The 17515-nt window shown below is 38.2% G+C and overlaps 3 protein-coding genes and 1 non-coding gene across 4 annotated transcripts; 2 read left to right on the top strand and 2 right to left on the bottom strand.

The window, feature by feature from the left end:
- Window positions 1–2459: 2459 nt before the first annotated feature.
- Window positions 2460–9382, bottom strand: psmb8a (proteasome 20S subunit beta 8A). Its single transcript, XM_086280891.1, has 6 exons — window positions 9019–9382; window positions 8617–8758; window positions 6852–6963; window positions 6193–6322; window positions 2921–3125; window positions 2460–2774 (listed from the first exon to the last, which is right to left on the bottom strand). The coding sequence occupies exons 1-6, from the start codon at window positions 9166–9168 to the stop codon at window positions 2686–2688; spliced, it is 828 nt and encodes a 275-aa protein (XP_086137017.1). The 5' UTR covers window positions 9169–9382; the 3' UTR covers window positions 2460–2685.
- Window positions 9383–9739: 357 nt separating this feature from the next.
- On the bottom strand, window positions 9740–13080 carry psmb13a (proteasome 20S subunit beta 13a). The gene is made up of 8 exons (XM_086280890.1): window positions 12880–13080; window positions 12495–12582; window positions 11848–11945; window positions 11277–11417; window positions 11046–11161; window positions 10773–10831; window positions 10311–10462; window positions 9740–9971 (listed from the first exon to the last, which is right to left on the bottom strand). The coding sequence occupies exons 1-8, from the start codon at window positions 12939–12941 to the stop codon at window positions 9860–9862; spliced, it is 828 nt and encodes a 275-aa protein (XP_086137016.1). The 5' UTR covers window positions 12942–13080; the 3' UTR covers window positions 9740–9859.
- psmb12 (proteasome 20S subunit beta 12) lies at window positions 12633–17248 on the top strand. Its single transcript, XM_086280899.1, has 6 exons — window positions 12633–13084; window positions 13512–13582; window positions 14780–14911; window positions 15455–15584; window positions 15686–15830; window positions 16802–17248. The coding sequence occupies exons 1-6, from the start codon at window positions 13037–13039 to the stop codon at window positions 16927–16929; spliced, it is 654 nt and encodes a 217-aa protein (XP_086137025.1). The 5' UTR covers window positions 12633–13036; the 3' UTR covers window positions 16930–17248.
- trnat-agu (transfer RNA threonine (anticodon AGU)) lies at window positions 13728–13801 on the top strand. Its single transcript has one exon. It is a non-coding gene; the product is annotated as a tRNA-Thr (tRNA).
- Window positions 17249–17515: the final 267 nt, after the last annotated feature.

The raw sequence follows: 17515 nt of genomic DNA, 5'->3' as shown, positions 1-17515 counted from the left end.
TGTAAACAACAGAGGGTCTAAACAGCGAGCCCAGTTGCGTTCATCCTCATGAATGAAATTACAAATCATGGACTTTACAGTCTTATTCAGCAGTTAAACAGTTAAACATTCCATCATAAATATGCCTGGCAAAATATCTGCAGTTATTTATTGAAATGTGCAAACATACATGAAAATACAGCAAATAAGGCAAAAACAGAGTTTGTTCAACTTCTGAGCTTGAAAGTCAGAATTTGGTATGACCACCTTTATTCTTCAACACAGCCTGAATTCGTACCCTGGATGGCATTACCTTGGCCTCCAGTAACGCTGTGAGGAACCTTGGAGTCATTTTTGACCAGGACATGTCCTTCAACGCACATATTAAACAAATATGTAAGACTGCTTTCTTCCATTTGCCAACATCTCTAAAATTAGAAATATCCTGTCTCAGAGTGATGCTGAAAAACTAGTTCATGCATTTATTACTTCCAGGCTGGACTACTGTAATTCATTATTATCAGGAAGTCCTAAAAACTCCCTGAAAAGCCTTCAGCTAATCCAAAATGCTGCAGCAAGAGTCCTGACAGGGACTAGAAAGAGAGAGCATATTTCTCCTGTTTTGGCTTCCCTTCATTGGCTTCCTGTTAAATCCAGAATTGAATTCAAAATCCTGCTCCTCACATACAAGGTCTTAAATAATCAGGCCCCATCTAATCAGGGAGGCAGAGCCTTCAGTTTTCAGGCCCCTCTTCTGTGGAACCAGCTTCCAGTTTGGATTCGGGAGACAGACACTATCTCTACTTTTAAGATGATGCTATAAATAAAATGGATAAATATAAATAAATTTGATTTGGAATAGAGGGGGTATTGATCAGTTTCAGTTGCTTTGATGTTAATGAAATTAAAAACAGGTAAATGGGCAAGAAGGAGTTTTGTTCTTATTAGATGTGATGTGTTTTCAAAGAGTTACCGTTTTCTTACCACTGCATATTATCAAGAGTCATCATCATGTAGATTGGTTATATTATTATGTAGCCAATGAGCTGTTACTCAGTCTTTCTCCCAGTGTTTACCTTTCAGAAGACTCCCTCCTCTCCACTCACCTGCCACATTACAAGCTTCTTTATCAGCAGAGCTGAATTGGTTTGGAAGAAAAATTGAGTTGCGCTTAAGGACATTGTGGACTTCCTTTCTCTCTCTTCCTTTATTAATTTTAATGCCTCGGCCTGTATTAAATTGTATTTTTTCTCCCCTGAGGATAAAAAAAAATCTCACTACTGACTGAATGACAAAGACACGGATAAAGAAACACATTTTAAAAGGCATATTGCTACTAGAAACAAACAAATGTTTTACAAATATGTTCAAGCTTAGCATAAAAAAGTTCAGAAAAACCAAACATTTTTCCTATTTTCTTATTTTTTTTCCTTCAACTTTTTAATGACATACCATCTAAGGTTGGGTGTTGTTTTGGTCACATGTTAAATAGATTTTATTCAAATAAAGTCTCTTCAAATATATTTACATTTGTTTGTTCTAAAGAAGCAAAGTTCTGCACAAAAAGGTGGATATTAAGTGCATCCTCATCCTACTGCGAGTCCAAAGCCTAGCTGGGTCATTCTTGAATAGGTTAGAGGTTAAAATCTCCAGCTGACCAATAACAATTTCAAAGTAGGAAAATTATGCATTAAAAAAATAAACGGTAAATGTTTGTATGTTATACCATAAGGTGTAGGCTGCTGCCAAATCCGGCACATGAAAACTATTCATAATAAACAAAATTCTATTCCATAATTTCACCATAAATCTTGAAATTGTACCCGTTTCCATTTCAAAAACCTTTTTTATTATATCTGCCAAGATATCCACATTTTGAGTACAGCGTTAAAAACTAGTGCACTTCATATGACCCAATGCCTTTGGGCTTTGACATTTCCTCACACAAACTCTAAATAAGGGAAAACTCAGCCCATGGTATTATTCATTCAGTTCCAGCAGTTCATCATGTTGCTGGAATGAGCAGTAACAAACTTCAACTTAGAAACACTACTCTGAGAGCCTGTTCAGAATAATGTGACTGTCTATATGCAATATATAATCTGTCTTCAGGGCTCTATTGAAACAAATGTGTAGATCTCAGAAAGATTCTCTGATCAAACTGACATTGAAATCGAACTAGCTCTAGATAGTTTTTTAAATAATAAAAATTTTATTAGCACTATTTTCCCAATTCAGTAATAAGCATTTGCATTTTAATTGTTATTTATATTTTGTATATTGTAATATATACCAGATATATATTTAACTACAGCTGAAGATAATTATTTTGTCTCTATACTACTTTACCTTATTATTCTGAGAGACATGCCAATCCTGTTAACACACATGTGAGTCGGAAGGAATTTTTTCAATTGTGTACCTAATACTTTATAACACAGTGCAACACAACATAGTTAACGGGAAATATTACAGAAGTCTTGATTTGAAGTCATTTTAATAGGTACAATCTTATAAAGAAAACATCTTAACATTTAGTACAAAATCAAAATTTTCAATAAATTTATTCTAATTGATTTTCTTGGAATTTTCTCTACATGCATCACAGTGAAAACTGTTTATAATGAGGTTTGTGGATCATTTCCAAAAACATCAGTGTTGTTTTGGACAGTTTTCAACATGCTGATCTGGATTTATTGATGAAACTCAGAACATTCCTTTTCTGTACTGATGGATCAGCTCCGACACGTCATCCTTACACACCTTTATCCAGCCGTCTTCCCTCATGTGATACACTAGACACACGAACAAACACACAAAATCCCCAAAACACAACAATGAGTAAACATATACACACACAACAACTAACATACAACTAATAAACAAATACTTAGAAATTGTATGAAAATGTAACATACAAAAAAACACTGAGTGTACTCACTGTTGACCACCCCTCCAGAGTAAGCATCCCTGTGTGTAGCATGTGTAATGCCTCGACGGCCGAGCTCATACGCCTCCTCAACTGTCATGTCTTCCCTATAGCCGCTGTCCACCACACCGTAGGCGTAACTATTTCCACAGCCAGTAGAAAACATGCGACCAGACAGACGCGTCCCATTATCATCCACGTAGTACAGACCAGGACCCTGCAGGACACACAATGTTTTGTTTCTAACATTTGGTTCAGAATAAAATGGCAAAAATTACAGATCTGACCAGCAAAGATGCAAGAATGATTTCTCTGGCATTTACACATCTGCCCAGTATTTATTAAAAAAACATAATTAATTTGTTCAGAGATTTTTCCATTTGGGGATTTCCATCCTGTGACATACAGTGGCATGAAAAAATGTTTGCCCACCTCCTGATTTCCTTTTTTTGTATGTTTGTCATACTTAAATTTTTCAGTTCATCAAACAAATTACACAAACTACACATGTTTCTTTTCCAGCTATTTATTTATGAGTGACTTATGTATGTATGTATATATATGTATATATTGTACTATTCTTAGTTAGCGTATTGTCTGTCTTGTCTTAATGTTGGTTATAATGGAGCACTGTAACAAAAAATAATTTCCCCCAGGGATCAATAAAGTATTCTGATTCTGATTGATTCTGATTCTGAAAATTGAAATATTAGACAATGATAACACAAGTAAACACAAAATACAGTTTCTAAATTAAGGTATTTCTTATTAAGCGGGATAAAAAAAAAACAGACCTACATGGCCTGTGTGAAAAAGCGATTCCCCACCCCCGTTATAACAATCATTAACTCTGGTGTATCGCGCATCACATCTTTGGAAAGCTGAGGTCAGTTTCTTCAGCCACACCCAGGCTAGATTACTGCCCTTCCTGTTCTGAATCATGAAATCACTTAAACAGAACTGCCTGACAAAGTGGAGTAGACCAATAGATCCTCAAAAGCCAGACATCATGCCGCAGTCCAAAGATATTCAGGACCAAATGAGAAGCAAAGTAATTGAGATCTCTCAGTCTGGAAATGGTTATAAAGCCATTTGTAAAGCTGCGGGACTCCAGCAAACCACAGTGAGAGTCATTATCCATAAATGGAGGAAACTCAGAACGGTGATGAACCTTCCCAGGAGTGACCGGCCTACCAAAATTAAGTTAAGTTCAGTGTTCATGACTCCACCATAAGAAAGAGACAAAAATGGCCTACATATAGGGGTGGGTTTTGATTATCGATTTATCGATTAAAATCAATTCTAGCTTGGATAACATGATATCGATTCATTAAAATCCTGAATCGATTTTTAAATATAAATTTATTTTGCCCGAAATGTCAGAATCTCGCAGTAAACCTCACAAAATTTCAACAACCGCCAAACAGCTAAAACAGTAAATGAGAGCAGGAACACGGATTCTGCACAAAGACGTAAACACAAAGCGTGGACCCGCCGACGGATCAGAATCAGTGAGATGTCGCCTTTCTCACCTGACGGCACGGACACGGTCGGGGCTGAAAGCTGACAGCTTGCTGATTATGATGCGTCTGTGGGTTTGCTCTTTGTGTTTACGTCTTTTTTGCGCTAGATTCACGATAAAATACACTTCATGCACAGCTCTCTCTCATGACCAGTTTCCCATCTAAAAATCTGTTTTCTGCATTATTCACTTGCTTATTACCCACAAGCCTACCACTGTTTACAGCGCAGTGCCACTGTTTTTGTTTTTTTTTGTTTAACTGACTTCTGAGAAGAAAGTCTAATTTATGCTGTTCAATACTAAACAATTTCAAACTTTATAAAATTAGGCAAAATTGCAAAATGCTTAGCTGTTTCTCTAATAAAAACCTCTGTAACTTCACTTCAGCAGCATCAGGTAATATTTATATGTTGATTCATGGTTTTCTTCCCTTTTTGTTCTACTGCAGAATATTTATAAGGTTATCTGCTATAAAAATCCCAGGCCAGAAAAATCTCCTTCATGTGTTTCTGTATTTTACCTCAGTTACTTTGACACAAAGGCATCTGCTGTGATGTTTGCACGTTTGATAAAGTCTTGCAAGTGTCAGTTTTCTTTTTATAGATATAAAAATATGGATATGTACTAAGTATTCACAATTATAATATTCCTGACTCTCTGAGGCAAAATTTCCCTGATTCAAATCGAATCGAATTATGGATCAAATCAATTCGGGACCCTACGAATCGTAATCGAATCGATTCTAGAAATCAGTGACGATACCCAGCCCTACCTACATAGCCAAATTCCAAGACAAAGACCACTGCTGAGCAAAAAGAACATAAAGGCTCAACTCAGTTTTGCAGGAAAACATCTTTATGATCCCCAAAACCTTTGGGAGACAAACGTTTAACTTTTGGTGTGTGTCTTGTTACATCTGGCATAAAAGTAACCCAGCATTTCAGAAAAGGAACATCATACCAACAGTAAAACATGGTGGTCATGTGATAGTCTGGGGCTGTTACTGCCTCAGGACCTGGAAGGCCTGCTGTGCTAAACAGAACCATTAATTCTGTTGTCTACCAAAACATCCTGAAGGAGAATGTCCGATTATCTGTTTGCGACCTCACACTGAAGCGCACTTGGGTTCGGTAGCAAGTCGACCTTTGAATGACTTAAGAAAAGTAAAATGAAGACTTTGGAGTTGTCTAGTCAAAGTCCTGACCTGAATATCTGATTGAGATGCTGTGGCATGACCTTAAAAAGGCGGTTCATGCTCAAAATGCAAATGCAAATCACAAATGCTTGATTGCAGTTGCTGCTGGTAAGAGTAGCCCAACCAGTTATTAGGCTTAGGGGACAATCATTCTTTCACACAGGGCCATGTAGGTTTGGATTTTTCCCCTAATCATAAACACCTTCATTTAAAAACTGCATTTTGTATTATGTTTGTCTCACATTTAAATTTTTTTGATAATCAAAAACATGTAACTGTGACAAACATGTAACAGGGGTAAACACTATTACACACCACTGTACAGATATATAATCAGCAACCTGACTTCACCTATTTTAAACCTTATCCAGGTTAACTTTAAAGTGACATATATTTCAATTAAGTAACCGTTTCATCAGCAAGCAGCCATTGTTGATAACTGTCCACCGTGACAACATGAACAAGACAGGAGAAATTTTTACCTCAGTTCCTCAGATGTCCAAGTCATTTCTAATATATTTTACTCATTAAACTTGCTGCCTTACTTGCATCCCACACATATATTACCTGCTTGTCCCATCCACAGATCATGCTTCCCATGGAGAGGCCCATTCCTCTGTAACCCAGCATCATGTTGGACAGCAGCTTAGATGCAGCAGCCACAGAGATCCGATGGTTGTTTCTCAGCCTGTACAACCTGAGTGAAAGAATAACAACACAGGACCAAATCACTATCAGAAAAATCAGTTAACCACTCAAGCCTGACTTGTGCCTGTAGCCCTTCTTAATCCATTCTGCTGATGGGTAGCACTACCTTTGGAAGCTTTCAGGGTATTATGCAGCATTCTCTCTAGACATTTTGTCATTTTTGAAAATTTTACACACTGTTTAACACTCATTAGTCAAACAAACACTTACATTAATCTTTTTTTAAACTTCAAACACTTTGGAAAACCTTGTAACTTCCTTAAGTGTGTGGTGGGGTGTGGTTTGTGGCTCATCAGTGGGTTCAGGGTGAGGTGTCAGGGGAGGCTGGACATAAATTTAAAGACTACACAAATATAAATATAATAATATACTCTTGATTAGAATCTGTAAACTTGATTCTGACTGGTAGAATAGTTTAGAACAGAAAAATAAATTCAGGAGATTCAGGAACTGTAAGAAATATTCTAGTCTTTTGAAGGTTTAAAATATGGGGTTTGATATATTCAAACTGGACATACCTGCACTCTTTGGCCAGGAGTCTCTCCCAGTGCTGGCAGTCTGCAGCACTGCCTGACATGGTGCCCAGCAGGTAAGAGTTGATCTCTATCACCTTGTTGGCATCTTTTGATGCTGCACACACATGACAAAGGGACTGATTCAGATACAGGAGTGCACTGAGATTCTCTAAACAAGCAATGCATGTTTTCCTGTTGTTTGAAGCCAGAATTTAAAGTTGTCATTCATGCACAATATTACTTGTTTCTCTTTTCACCAACGAACTCTGAGCACAGATTAAGCTTTTGTGAACATCATTTCTCTCAGAGAAGAAAATGAGTAGTATGTAGTATAAACTGTTTTCTGATACAGATCATCCAGAAACTTAATGCTTAGGTTTTGCTAAGTGAAATTCCACAATTTTTTTATGTATGTTTCTTAATACTAATTACTCTATGTCTGTGTGTGTACACTCTATGGGGGCAAGTTGCTAACACCGGTTGGTAACGTATCAAAATACAGCTACTTTTCACTCCAGAAAATCATTCTCTGCTCCGTAGAAACATTTTCACAGAAGCACTACAGCTCTGAACATTTTTTTAGAATTAACTGAAGAAGCTGTAAACCCTTCCTCCGCATGTCAATGTTGAGCCATGTGAGAATACAGTTAACTGTCCAGAGTGAGGGAGTTGATTTCCTTCTGGTATCTATGGTAAACCCTCCAACCACTAATGCACCACTTACATACTGTTAATCAGATACTACAAATACATTATCACCAACGTTAGCCTGTCTGATTCTGTTTGCTTGGAAAGAAATGGACACAGTACTTTGTAGTTATAGTTCAATTCATTATGAGGAAAAGCATTTTTTGTAAAGCTAGTTTAATAAACTGGGAGTGCACAATAAATACTATAGAGCTCTAATTCTTTGAATTACCAAGGTTTGTTTGAAATGGTTGGTATTAGTATTGGTATTATTAGTTGTGTATTATGACCAGTTAAATGACAAACTACAGCTTAACATACTTTACTTGTTGATTCAGTAACATGGTATCCATTTGTGGACCCTTCTAATAGCCTGTATCGAAATGTTATTATTTGTTTTATTCAGCATGTTTGCTCTGGACAAGAGCAGAATATAAAGCAACAACTCCACAGACTGTGCCCTAATGTAACAATGTAGGATTAGGTAAATGGCCTGTATTTATATAGTGCTTTACTAGTCCCTAAGGACCCCAAAGCGCTTTACATCCACACACTGGTGATGGCAGCTACATTGTAGCCACAGCCACCCTGGGGCGCACTAACAGAGGCGAGGCTGCCGGACACTGGCGCCACCGGGCCCTCTGACCACCACCAGTAGGCAAACATGGGGTTAGTATCAAGGATATTTGGCATGCAGACAGCAGGCAGCGTGGGATCGAACCACCGATCTTCTGATTAGTGGCTGACCTGCTCTGCCACCTGAGCTACAGCCACTCCATAGTTTAGGAGCAAACTCTATCAGCAAAATCAGTAAAATCTGGATTTAAATACTGCTTTCATCCTGGAAAAAACATTTCATCATTACACTAACCTTATGAATGAGGCCAATTATATCTTTGGAAGAATGCTTAACTATTTTTTAGGTTCTTGATACATGATTTCCACCGTTTGCTTAACCTTTACTTTTGCTTTTTTCATTTATGGAATTAGAAATGAGAAATGAAAAATGTAATCACACATTTTCAGACATGTTTGTGTGGTTGGCAAACTGCAGACAGACTCTACCAGTTATTCATCATACCTAGGTAGTTTCCTGCTGAGGCTCTGGAGTCCACTGCCACGATGACTCCGTGCTTGAATTTGAAGGCCAGGGTGGTGGTACCGTGGTTCATTTCAATGCACACGCCTCCGTCATGGTTGCAGGACTTCAGAAACCCTGAAGGCTGTAATGAAACCAAAAAGGGAACTAATGGTCTCTAATGGTGAGTATACTAAACAGAAAGTAAGAGGCCATATCTAGCATATGAAAAATGAAATTAAACAGATCATAACTCCAAACTTTATCTATAGACCCTAACATTGTGAAGGTCTCTGCTTACAACACCAGAAGCGAAGAGACGCGTAAAGCTTTTTACCACCGAGTTTAATGTTTGGATTCTGTAGCTGATTTAAAAAGGGGGGAGAAATGTTGAATTATACTCACGTCCACACCCGGAGGAACAGCAAACTCCTGGGTTTTAGTGCCAAAGTTGTAGTGGTTGGTTCGGTCTACAAGATGCGTCAGTCCTGCTGGAAAGATCTGTTCACGCAGTTCACAATATTTTTTATAACCGCTCACATCAAAAATAGCCATCGTGTGTCCTAAAGTTGGGAGGAATTTAACTTTGTATTTAACACAACGGCCTCAAAATCAACCAAACGACGGCGAAGTCGATTGATTCGCAGTACGAATGATTTCCTCGTAGCTTACGCGACAAAGAAATCGAAAGTGAAAGTTTTTTTTAAAACTCTTCATCGGTGCAGGCTTTTTTTTTTTTCTTATGAAACAAAACATCTTCGAGCAAGAAGTAATGCTCTGATGTTTCCATCCTAAGTCCCATTAACCTAAAAATTGGAATTTTAATATTCTATCGAAGTTCAACGATCAATTTAGATTTCAGCCAATAGGAAGGCTTTATTCTTTTACACAATCAGTATCTAAGCGGAAGCGCAGCCGACAGGTTTTTGGGAAAACAGCGCAGATCAGGGACATTAACGCATTTGATCAAATACAGCATTTAATGTGTTTAATTAATTGTGTAGAAGTAAATGTAACATTCCTTTCGTATTATAACTGTTATTGTTAGTTCATGTCTGTTGTTTGGAGGATCAAATACCACCGTGTACTTAAAAATAATAAGAGAAAGAAACACCAGGAAGCATCATAGTGTATCATATATTTTATTTTTTAAGTTTTTATCAGCAGTCAAACCCATAACCAGTGTCAGTCACATGTTTGCCACATTGATCATTTATGTTTAGATCCTGTGGTTCTGTGCTGAAATTCAGACGGTTTCCATCTTCTGCACTGTTTCCTGCACAACCTCCAGCTTTAAGGGGACGACTTTCTCTGTCAGAATCGGTGTTGCTCCTGGTGGATATTTGTATTTTGTTTTCCTGGGAGGAAAAAGAAAGATAATCTTACATTTTCTACACAGGGAAACTGTTGTACGCACAATACATGTAATCCAAATTCACACTTTCCCTTTATGTTCCTGCATAATAAGAGTGGACACCAATGTGCTGTTTTAATCACATATTGGGAGCTTGGAAAAATAATTTTACAGCTTTTACAACAGCCATCGTGTGCTGCATGTACAGCATAAATGAGTAGACGGTCATGGTTAAATACTCATGTCAAACTATAGTTTTGTTTTTTTAACTGATAAATTGTTAATTTTTAAGTTTCTTCTCCTTTTTAAGATGATGAACTAAGTCATACTGATACATACGCACCTCTTGTCTTTGAACTGGGACTCCCGGTACGGTCTGATGTAGTCCACTCCTTGTTTGGTGATGACACAGATGTCGATGTTGTTGCCTGAGCCGAGGTCGTTCATGATGCCTGCTTGAATAGCAGCTCGCACCAGCTCCTTCGCCGGCTCCAGCTGAGAGAGGACAGAAATTGCATGAAGAAAAAAGCAAACGGAACATAAAAGAGAAAAAGAGTCAACTGTAAGCTTTAAAATCCAGCTGCAACAACTTCCAGATGGCTGCATGCATTTTCTAATAGTTGTGAAAGACACAAAGGACAGGGATGAACTGTTTAATTATACAAGTACAGTATCCTGTCACACTGCAGTTAAAGATCCACAAAAATGAATTGAAATAATTCTTTGATCAAGTTTAAATGAGCAGCTGTCATTTCACAGTATTTAAACCACTTTTTTGTGTGCGTGTTTTTTATTTCTGGTTTACCTCTAAGTCAGGTTTGAACCCATCCTCTAAAATCCCAAGAGCAGCCAGATCTCCAGATCCTGCATGAACACAAAGCAAAGTCAGCTAAACACAGAGTGAATCAAATACCTGTATGATGTCATTTATATTAGTAACAACAACCCATTGCTGACATTTTTATGTAGCTCTTATATGCTGGACTGAACAGCCAGAGACAAAAGGATTATAGAAACACTAATCCACTATCCCAATAAAAAGACTAATACTGTTACTGAATGCAGTTATATCACATACCCATTGAAAGGTAAGGCACCTTATTTACACTCCCATATGGCCCCACAGTGTACAGGTGGTTCCCAGTACAATCCACTCCCCCGAGGATAAGATTGGCCCCAATTTGACCGTGGTACCTGAGACCAAACATATATGATTAACACAAACTTCTATTACTAATTTAAAAATCTTCATTAATGGTAAACTCACCTCCAAGTCCTAAAAACACACCTGAGTGTGTGCAACACTCACCTGTAAAGCATGTCCTGCAGTATGTTAATGGCCATGACGACACGAGGGTTCCTCCCACTGTTCAGAGAGTAGATGGTGAGGTTGGACGACAGAAGGTCTGTGGTCTTTTCTGTATCTGCTGCTGTACCTGCTCCACAACAACTACAGACACACAGAGACAGAGAACAGATGAGTTAACAGACAAAAAACAAAACATAAAGGATGAATTAGCAAGCTAGAGATAATGAGAGAGAGAGAAAAACCAAACAATGACTAGAGAAACAATGGGAGGACTCTGTTCTTCTCCCACAGCAGCCATAATATCCCAGAATATCATCAGTAGCATGAAGCTATTGTAACCTACTACAGCTGCTTCATTTGAATGTTTTATATGAACAGAGGATGCTATGTCATTCTTTTCTCTCCACATGTAACAATGTATTAAATTGCTTAAGTATAAGTTTAAAGTATAAGTGTCAGTTAATGGTAAAATGAGCTGTTCAAAGAATAAATGACAGCAGTTTACCTGAAACAACTGGATGAAAATAACTGTGAGAGAGTCAGGAGGCATTTCTCTGCTAATGAAACTTACTATATATTTGGAGAGATGTAATGGATTTTAGCGCACATTTTGTCGGCCACCACTTCACCAGATGTAGCTCTGGTATCTGCTCCCAGCACCACCCCATCCTGTAGAAACACAGTCACTTGAATCATATGCATGCACCTGACAATCATTATGTTAACAGCTCCATAAAGTAAATGTTCATAGGAATATTCTTGTAGAGCAGCATTCAAACAGCTTTTGCTTTTAGGCAAAAACAGACTGAAATGCAAATTTCTAAAGCAAGAAATAATTAAATCCAAGGTAAATATTTAGCAAATGCTGGGATATTGTTTGTCTACTGCATTTATTTTTCATTCATTCATATGTCATTCATTACATGCTATTGTGGGTTAGGGTTAGGGTTAGGCAGGCTTTGAGTGTAATGCTTTGGAGAATCTGCTCACAGCACCATGCCAGATAAGAGCCTTTGAATTAATAAAAATAAAACCTTTTGTAGTTTAGTGTTTAAGTTTCTCTAGTAGAATAAATACAAAACAAAGCCTGTCATAGGAACGAGTTAGTTTGTTATCCTTTTAGAAACAGTGTTTTTTGTATTTGGACTAAAACACGCAAAGTTAATGTTTTTGTTTATTCGTGTTTTTGTCAGCGCAGTGTCCCACAGTTATACTCACCTTGAACACCACTCCTGCGATGGTGGTGCCTGTTTTCATAGGTTTGGGAGTTTTTCCTCCATCAAAGAGACCCTTTAATGCAGCGTTTCTATAAAGAGGAAGATGAAGAGGAGAGAGAGAGGAGGGGTCAGGGGTGCTGAGTATGTGGTGCGTGTGTTTGTGCTGGGCTGGGGTAAAGCAACTTTTCAATAGCTACATTTCGAAAATATACTTGTAATAACCGTGAACAAAGGTCTTTGTCTCTGCGATTAATCTGATATAAAATCAGGAAACGTTAGTTTCGTTTTTGATCTCGATGTAAGTTCAGTCTTACCGACGGTTTCATTTGATTTCTGTCGTCACTGATTCAGTCTGCAGCTCTGAGAACATTAAAAGAAGCTCTTACCTTCCTGCGTTGTCGAAGTTAAAGCCAGGTGCGGGAGTTTCGAAGACATTTGCTAGCGCCATTGTGGAGGTGAGTGCGGCTCCTCTGCGCGTCTCGGAGCGCCTGAGGTCGCTGTTCTGAGCGTCAGCTCTTCCTCTCTTTCGATTTTGGGGTTAAAATGGAGAAACACTGCACGGACTCACGAGTCAAAGGAGTCAGCACTGGGGTAAGTAAACCTGCACCAGGTAACGAGTGTTTTTATCTAAAGATGAAACACTGAAGTCATCGTGTGTAAAACAGGAGGTTTGAACTCTAGCCGATGTCGTGTTTGAACAGGTGATGCGTTTACCTGAACAAGAAGCTAAAACTAACTGAAACCACATCAACTGGTTATCTAATTAATAATGTTATCAGTAAATGTTAACTTCTAAACTATGAGCTCGTTTGCTTTTAGAGTTTTTTAATGCAGAAAACTGTCAGCTATACTTTCATTTTCACAGCCTCATCATTTTCTGAACTCCAAATCCCAGAATTCATAGCGTTGCTCAGTCTTCATGAATGAACAGGGAAAAAATGTTGTTATGATGCGGTGTATCTCAATGATAATTTAGTCATATTTGTTTAAAAACTATTTTTCTCCTCTCCTCCCTCAGACCACCATCCTGGCGGCCGTTTTTGATGGCGGGGTTGTGATTGGTTCAGACTCCAGAGCTTCAGTGGGAGAGTAAGGGGTTTATTTATGCAGTTTAAGTGTAAATTAAAATAGAATCACACTGCAGGGACGCTCATTCACTCCCTGTTGTGGTAAATGTGGGAAAGAATAAAACTGTTTAATTGAAATTTAATCTGCAGGAGTGGTCTGTGCAAGAGGTGTTGTGGCTTAGCTGGTCAAAGCGCCTGTCTAGTAAACGGGAGATCCTGGGTTCAAATCCCAGCAGTGCCTTCCTAAGTGCCTTGAGGCCACTTTTGTTGTGATTTGGCGCTATATAAATAAAATTGAATTGAATCGATACAATTTAGTACTTTTGTTTTCATCTGTTTCATCGCCACCGAAGCTATTACCTTATTTTCCAGTATAAACACATCTGCACCAAAATTTTATTTGTATAAAGTTTAATCAAATCTGGTTTTGTAGTTTTTGTGTAATTTTACTGACAAGTGAAAAAATAATCACATACACTGGGTCCCAGGCTTAGGCCACTTTATACTTTCCTGAGGGTCTGTTTGGGTGCTTTTAGATGTAGATTTTGTCATCAAAGGGATGGACAGCTTGGACAAGTAGTTATTGTTATTTTTATTGTTATTTTCAAGACCACATGCTTGCTGACAGTAGGCAGGCAGAGTTTGTATGCGTGGAAAAGTCTGGAGGTCACTATAAATAAGCGTGGAGCGTTGTGCATTGAGCGTTGTCCACCTTTAAAGACAGAATGTACGTGTCTTGGTCCTAGATGGATGTGAAACAGGTGCAGGGCAGGGGTATGTCTAAGGTAGTCATGGCACAGCACCAGCACCCCCTGAAATGGGTTGACCCCCTGTCAGTGCCAATGGACTGTTAAACCTACAGTGCCAAACTCATTGGATAAGACCATGAATATGCTTAGTATACATGTAAGCAAGTATTTTTACTCAATTACTTTACTGAACTACAGGTTTAATGTTTTTTTACTGAAAGTGTTTCTTATAAACCCAAGTAGTACGGTATAAAAAATGCTGGCAGCAGTGCCCCTCAGCACTGGAATAGGTGCACCTGTGATTTAAATGTGAAAATCCTACATCACCTCATTGTTGAGTTATCACATTCACATACTTTGATGTCCACACCATCTGCTACAGCCACAGATTACACATCTCCATGCTGCAACTATGTGTGTCGTGTCTATGTCAAACACTCAACCACTGTTCATTCCAACTTTCTCCTCAGGGAGTATGTATCGTCTAAGGCCATCAACAAGGTGATTCAGGTTCACGACCGGATCTTCTGCTGCATAGCTGGTTCACTTGCAGATGCTCAGGCCGTCACCAAGGCTGCAAAGTTCCACTTGTCCTTCCACAGGTATGTGCACAGCACAGGTTTAAATTACTTTGCTCAACAGTTCAAGTCCCATGAGGTTTGTGAGATCACAATAATAAGATAATGAATCCACCTTGCCAAACTTCAGACTTATAGTGGACTGGTGCAAACACAAATGTTTGTACCAGTCAGCGTCTACAGGCATGACCAAAGTTGTTCTTGTCCCCAGTTGGTCCAGAGTTGTTAGTGTAAGCACTGCAGTGGCTTCAGTTAGACCTGAATTGGAAAGTATTTCTTTATTTGAAGAAGAGAAAAAAACTACAATAATGGATTTCCTCAGTGTAATAGACGCTGTTTTTAGGCTCATTTCCCAGCATGCTTTGGGAACAGTTTAATTTATGAGAGGGCTCCGTTGAGCTAACTATACCTGGTGATTGATATTGAGCCCACATTTCTTTATATTTTGCTGGAAAATGTTCTTGAATTATTCAAATATTTTTCTGAACATCACATTATTGTAAATACTACATTCAATCATATTGAAATAACATTTAGCTGTGTCTGCTTGTTCTCACTCTTCTGCAGTGTCCAGATGGAGAGCCCTCCACGGGTGATGGCAGCAGCATCTGTGTTGAAGGACTTGTGCTACAAAAACAGGGAGGAGCTGCAGGCCGGCTTCATGACAGCAGGCTGGGACAAGAAGAACGGACCACAGGTAGGAGATCTCTGTGAAAACTGTCAGACATCTCAGAAGAGCTGATGATGACTGTAAACTGAGCGAGCTGCTGCACTATGATCTTCTCCATCTCTTTCCAGGTGTACGTTGTGGCTCTTGGCGGGATGTTGATTAACCAGCTTGTTACCATCGCCGGCTCAGGCAGCACTTATATCTATGGCTACATTGACGCTAAATACAAACCCAACATGACGAAAGAGGAATGCCTGCAGTTTGCCACTAACGGTACCGTTTTTTCACCATGTTCACATCAAGATGTTAAAATGTTTTGCAGGGAAATTGTTGATTGCATGAAGAGGAAAAATATGAATCACAGTACAGGAGAAAATAAGGATTGTGCTCGGAAAATGTTTGCTGGGATTGTGATGAATTTAACATAATTGAAAAATATTTTAGAGCTTTTAACCACATCTTACACTCTTAAGCAAGAGCTTAAAAGAAATGAAAATGAAAGAAATGAAAGAAATGATCCTAAATTATGAATAAACTGGTACTCATCAGGTGTTTTCTGCTCTAAATGTGCAAAGGACTTACTACATGCCACACACAGTAGACTGAATCATAAGCTTTGTGTCAAAATGCAGTTGCAAAGGAGACTTTACATATAACTTTATATGTCATATGTAGTCTTTATATTTTATGCAAAAACTACTTTTCAAGGTTTCTGTATTTAATTATGAGGAAACAGATCAAACATCCAGAGTATCAGTACTTCTTTCTGTTACTCTTTATCACAAGCATTAAATTGGCATTAAAGTTTTTCTATATAAAATATGATATATAACATGAGACTGAAATTCAAATTTGGGTGTAAAACTGATTTGGTTGCTCCTGTAGTTATCAAATAGTTTTTATTTTAAAGGCACAAAAATTCAACCCACTCCTGTGAAGTTGGAGGGTCTGTAACGCAAAAAACATCTAATATACATATATAAATCTTATATATAAACTCACGTTATTGTAAAAAAAATAAACAAAAATCAGCTGGTTCTCAGTGGGAGGCTTTCACTGGTGTTTCGATGTTATATAAAAATCAAACTTTGTGTTTGTTGGTGACACAGTTGTTAATGTTAGAAGTTGTATATATGCTGGAAACTGATGACCTCTTACTGTTCAACTCAACTAATATTTTTATTCCTGCCTTTCTTCCTCTCCTGCCCTGTTTTTGTTTCATCCTTCTCTCTCCCTGCTCACAGCTCTTGCCCTGGCCATGGGCAGAGACAACGTCAGCGGGGGTGTCGCTCACCTGGTGGTGGTAACAGAAAAGGGGGTGGAGCATGTGGTTGTACCTGGTGACAAGCTACCCAAGTTCCACGATGAGTGACCGCCTTCGTTCCTCCTACCATGAAACTACCAATGAAATCAAAGAGCGGTTATTTGGAAGCTGGACTTGTATTACCTGTTTTGTCTGTTTAGGATGTAACAAGTTAAACACTCAACTGAAGTCAGACACCTGAAAAACAAGTTATTTTCTACTCAGTGAAGACGTGAAAATCTAGAAGCACAGTTGGAAAAACAACTGTTTAATCTTTATTACAAAATTGCAAGCAGATTCAGAGATACTTATACCGAAATCAACTTTCCACCCTTTTATGTGACCTTTTATGTCAAAAGAAAAGAATAAAATATTTCCATTTCCATAATCATTTCTTTTTGTCTTTTCTTGCAATTGTTGCTGTTGTGATGCTCTTTAAATATTGTAACTGTGTATTTTTAAGTGATAATAGGATTAATAATAACTTTATTTGTATAGTCCTTTTTAAAACAGAGTTGCAGAGCTTCACAGTTTGAGTTAAAGCCACACATTGAATTAGACATGCTCAAACATACACATAAAAAGACACTTAATCAGCCAGAGGTTCACACATTTATTCCAGCATACACACAAAAAGATGTAAACTATTGCCCCA

The sequence above is a fragment of the Aulonocara sp. 'chitande type north' Nkhata Bay genome, linkage group LG22 (genome assembly GCF_057382095.1).
Source record: "Aulonocara sp. 'chitande type north' Nkhata Bay isolate Kocher_YH1m ecotype deep benthic linkage group LG22, A_spYH_male_GT1.1, whole genome shotgun sequence".
NCBI classification, from domain to species: domain Eukaryota; kingdom Metazoa; phylum Chordata; class Actinopteri; order Cichliformes; family Cichlidae; genus Aulonocara; species Aulonocara sp. 'chitande type north' Nkhata Bay.
Note: the sequence above shows the minus strand (reverse complement) of the source record. Positions and strands in the feature narration are given on the sequence as shown.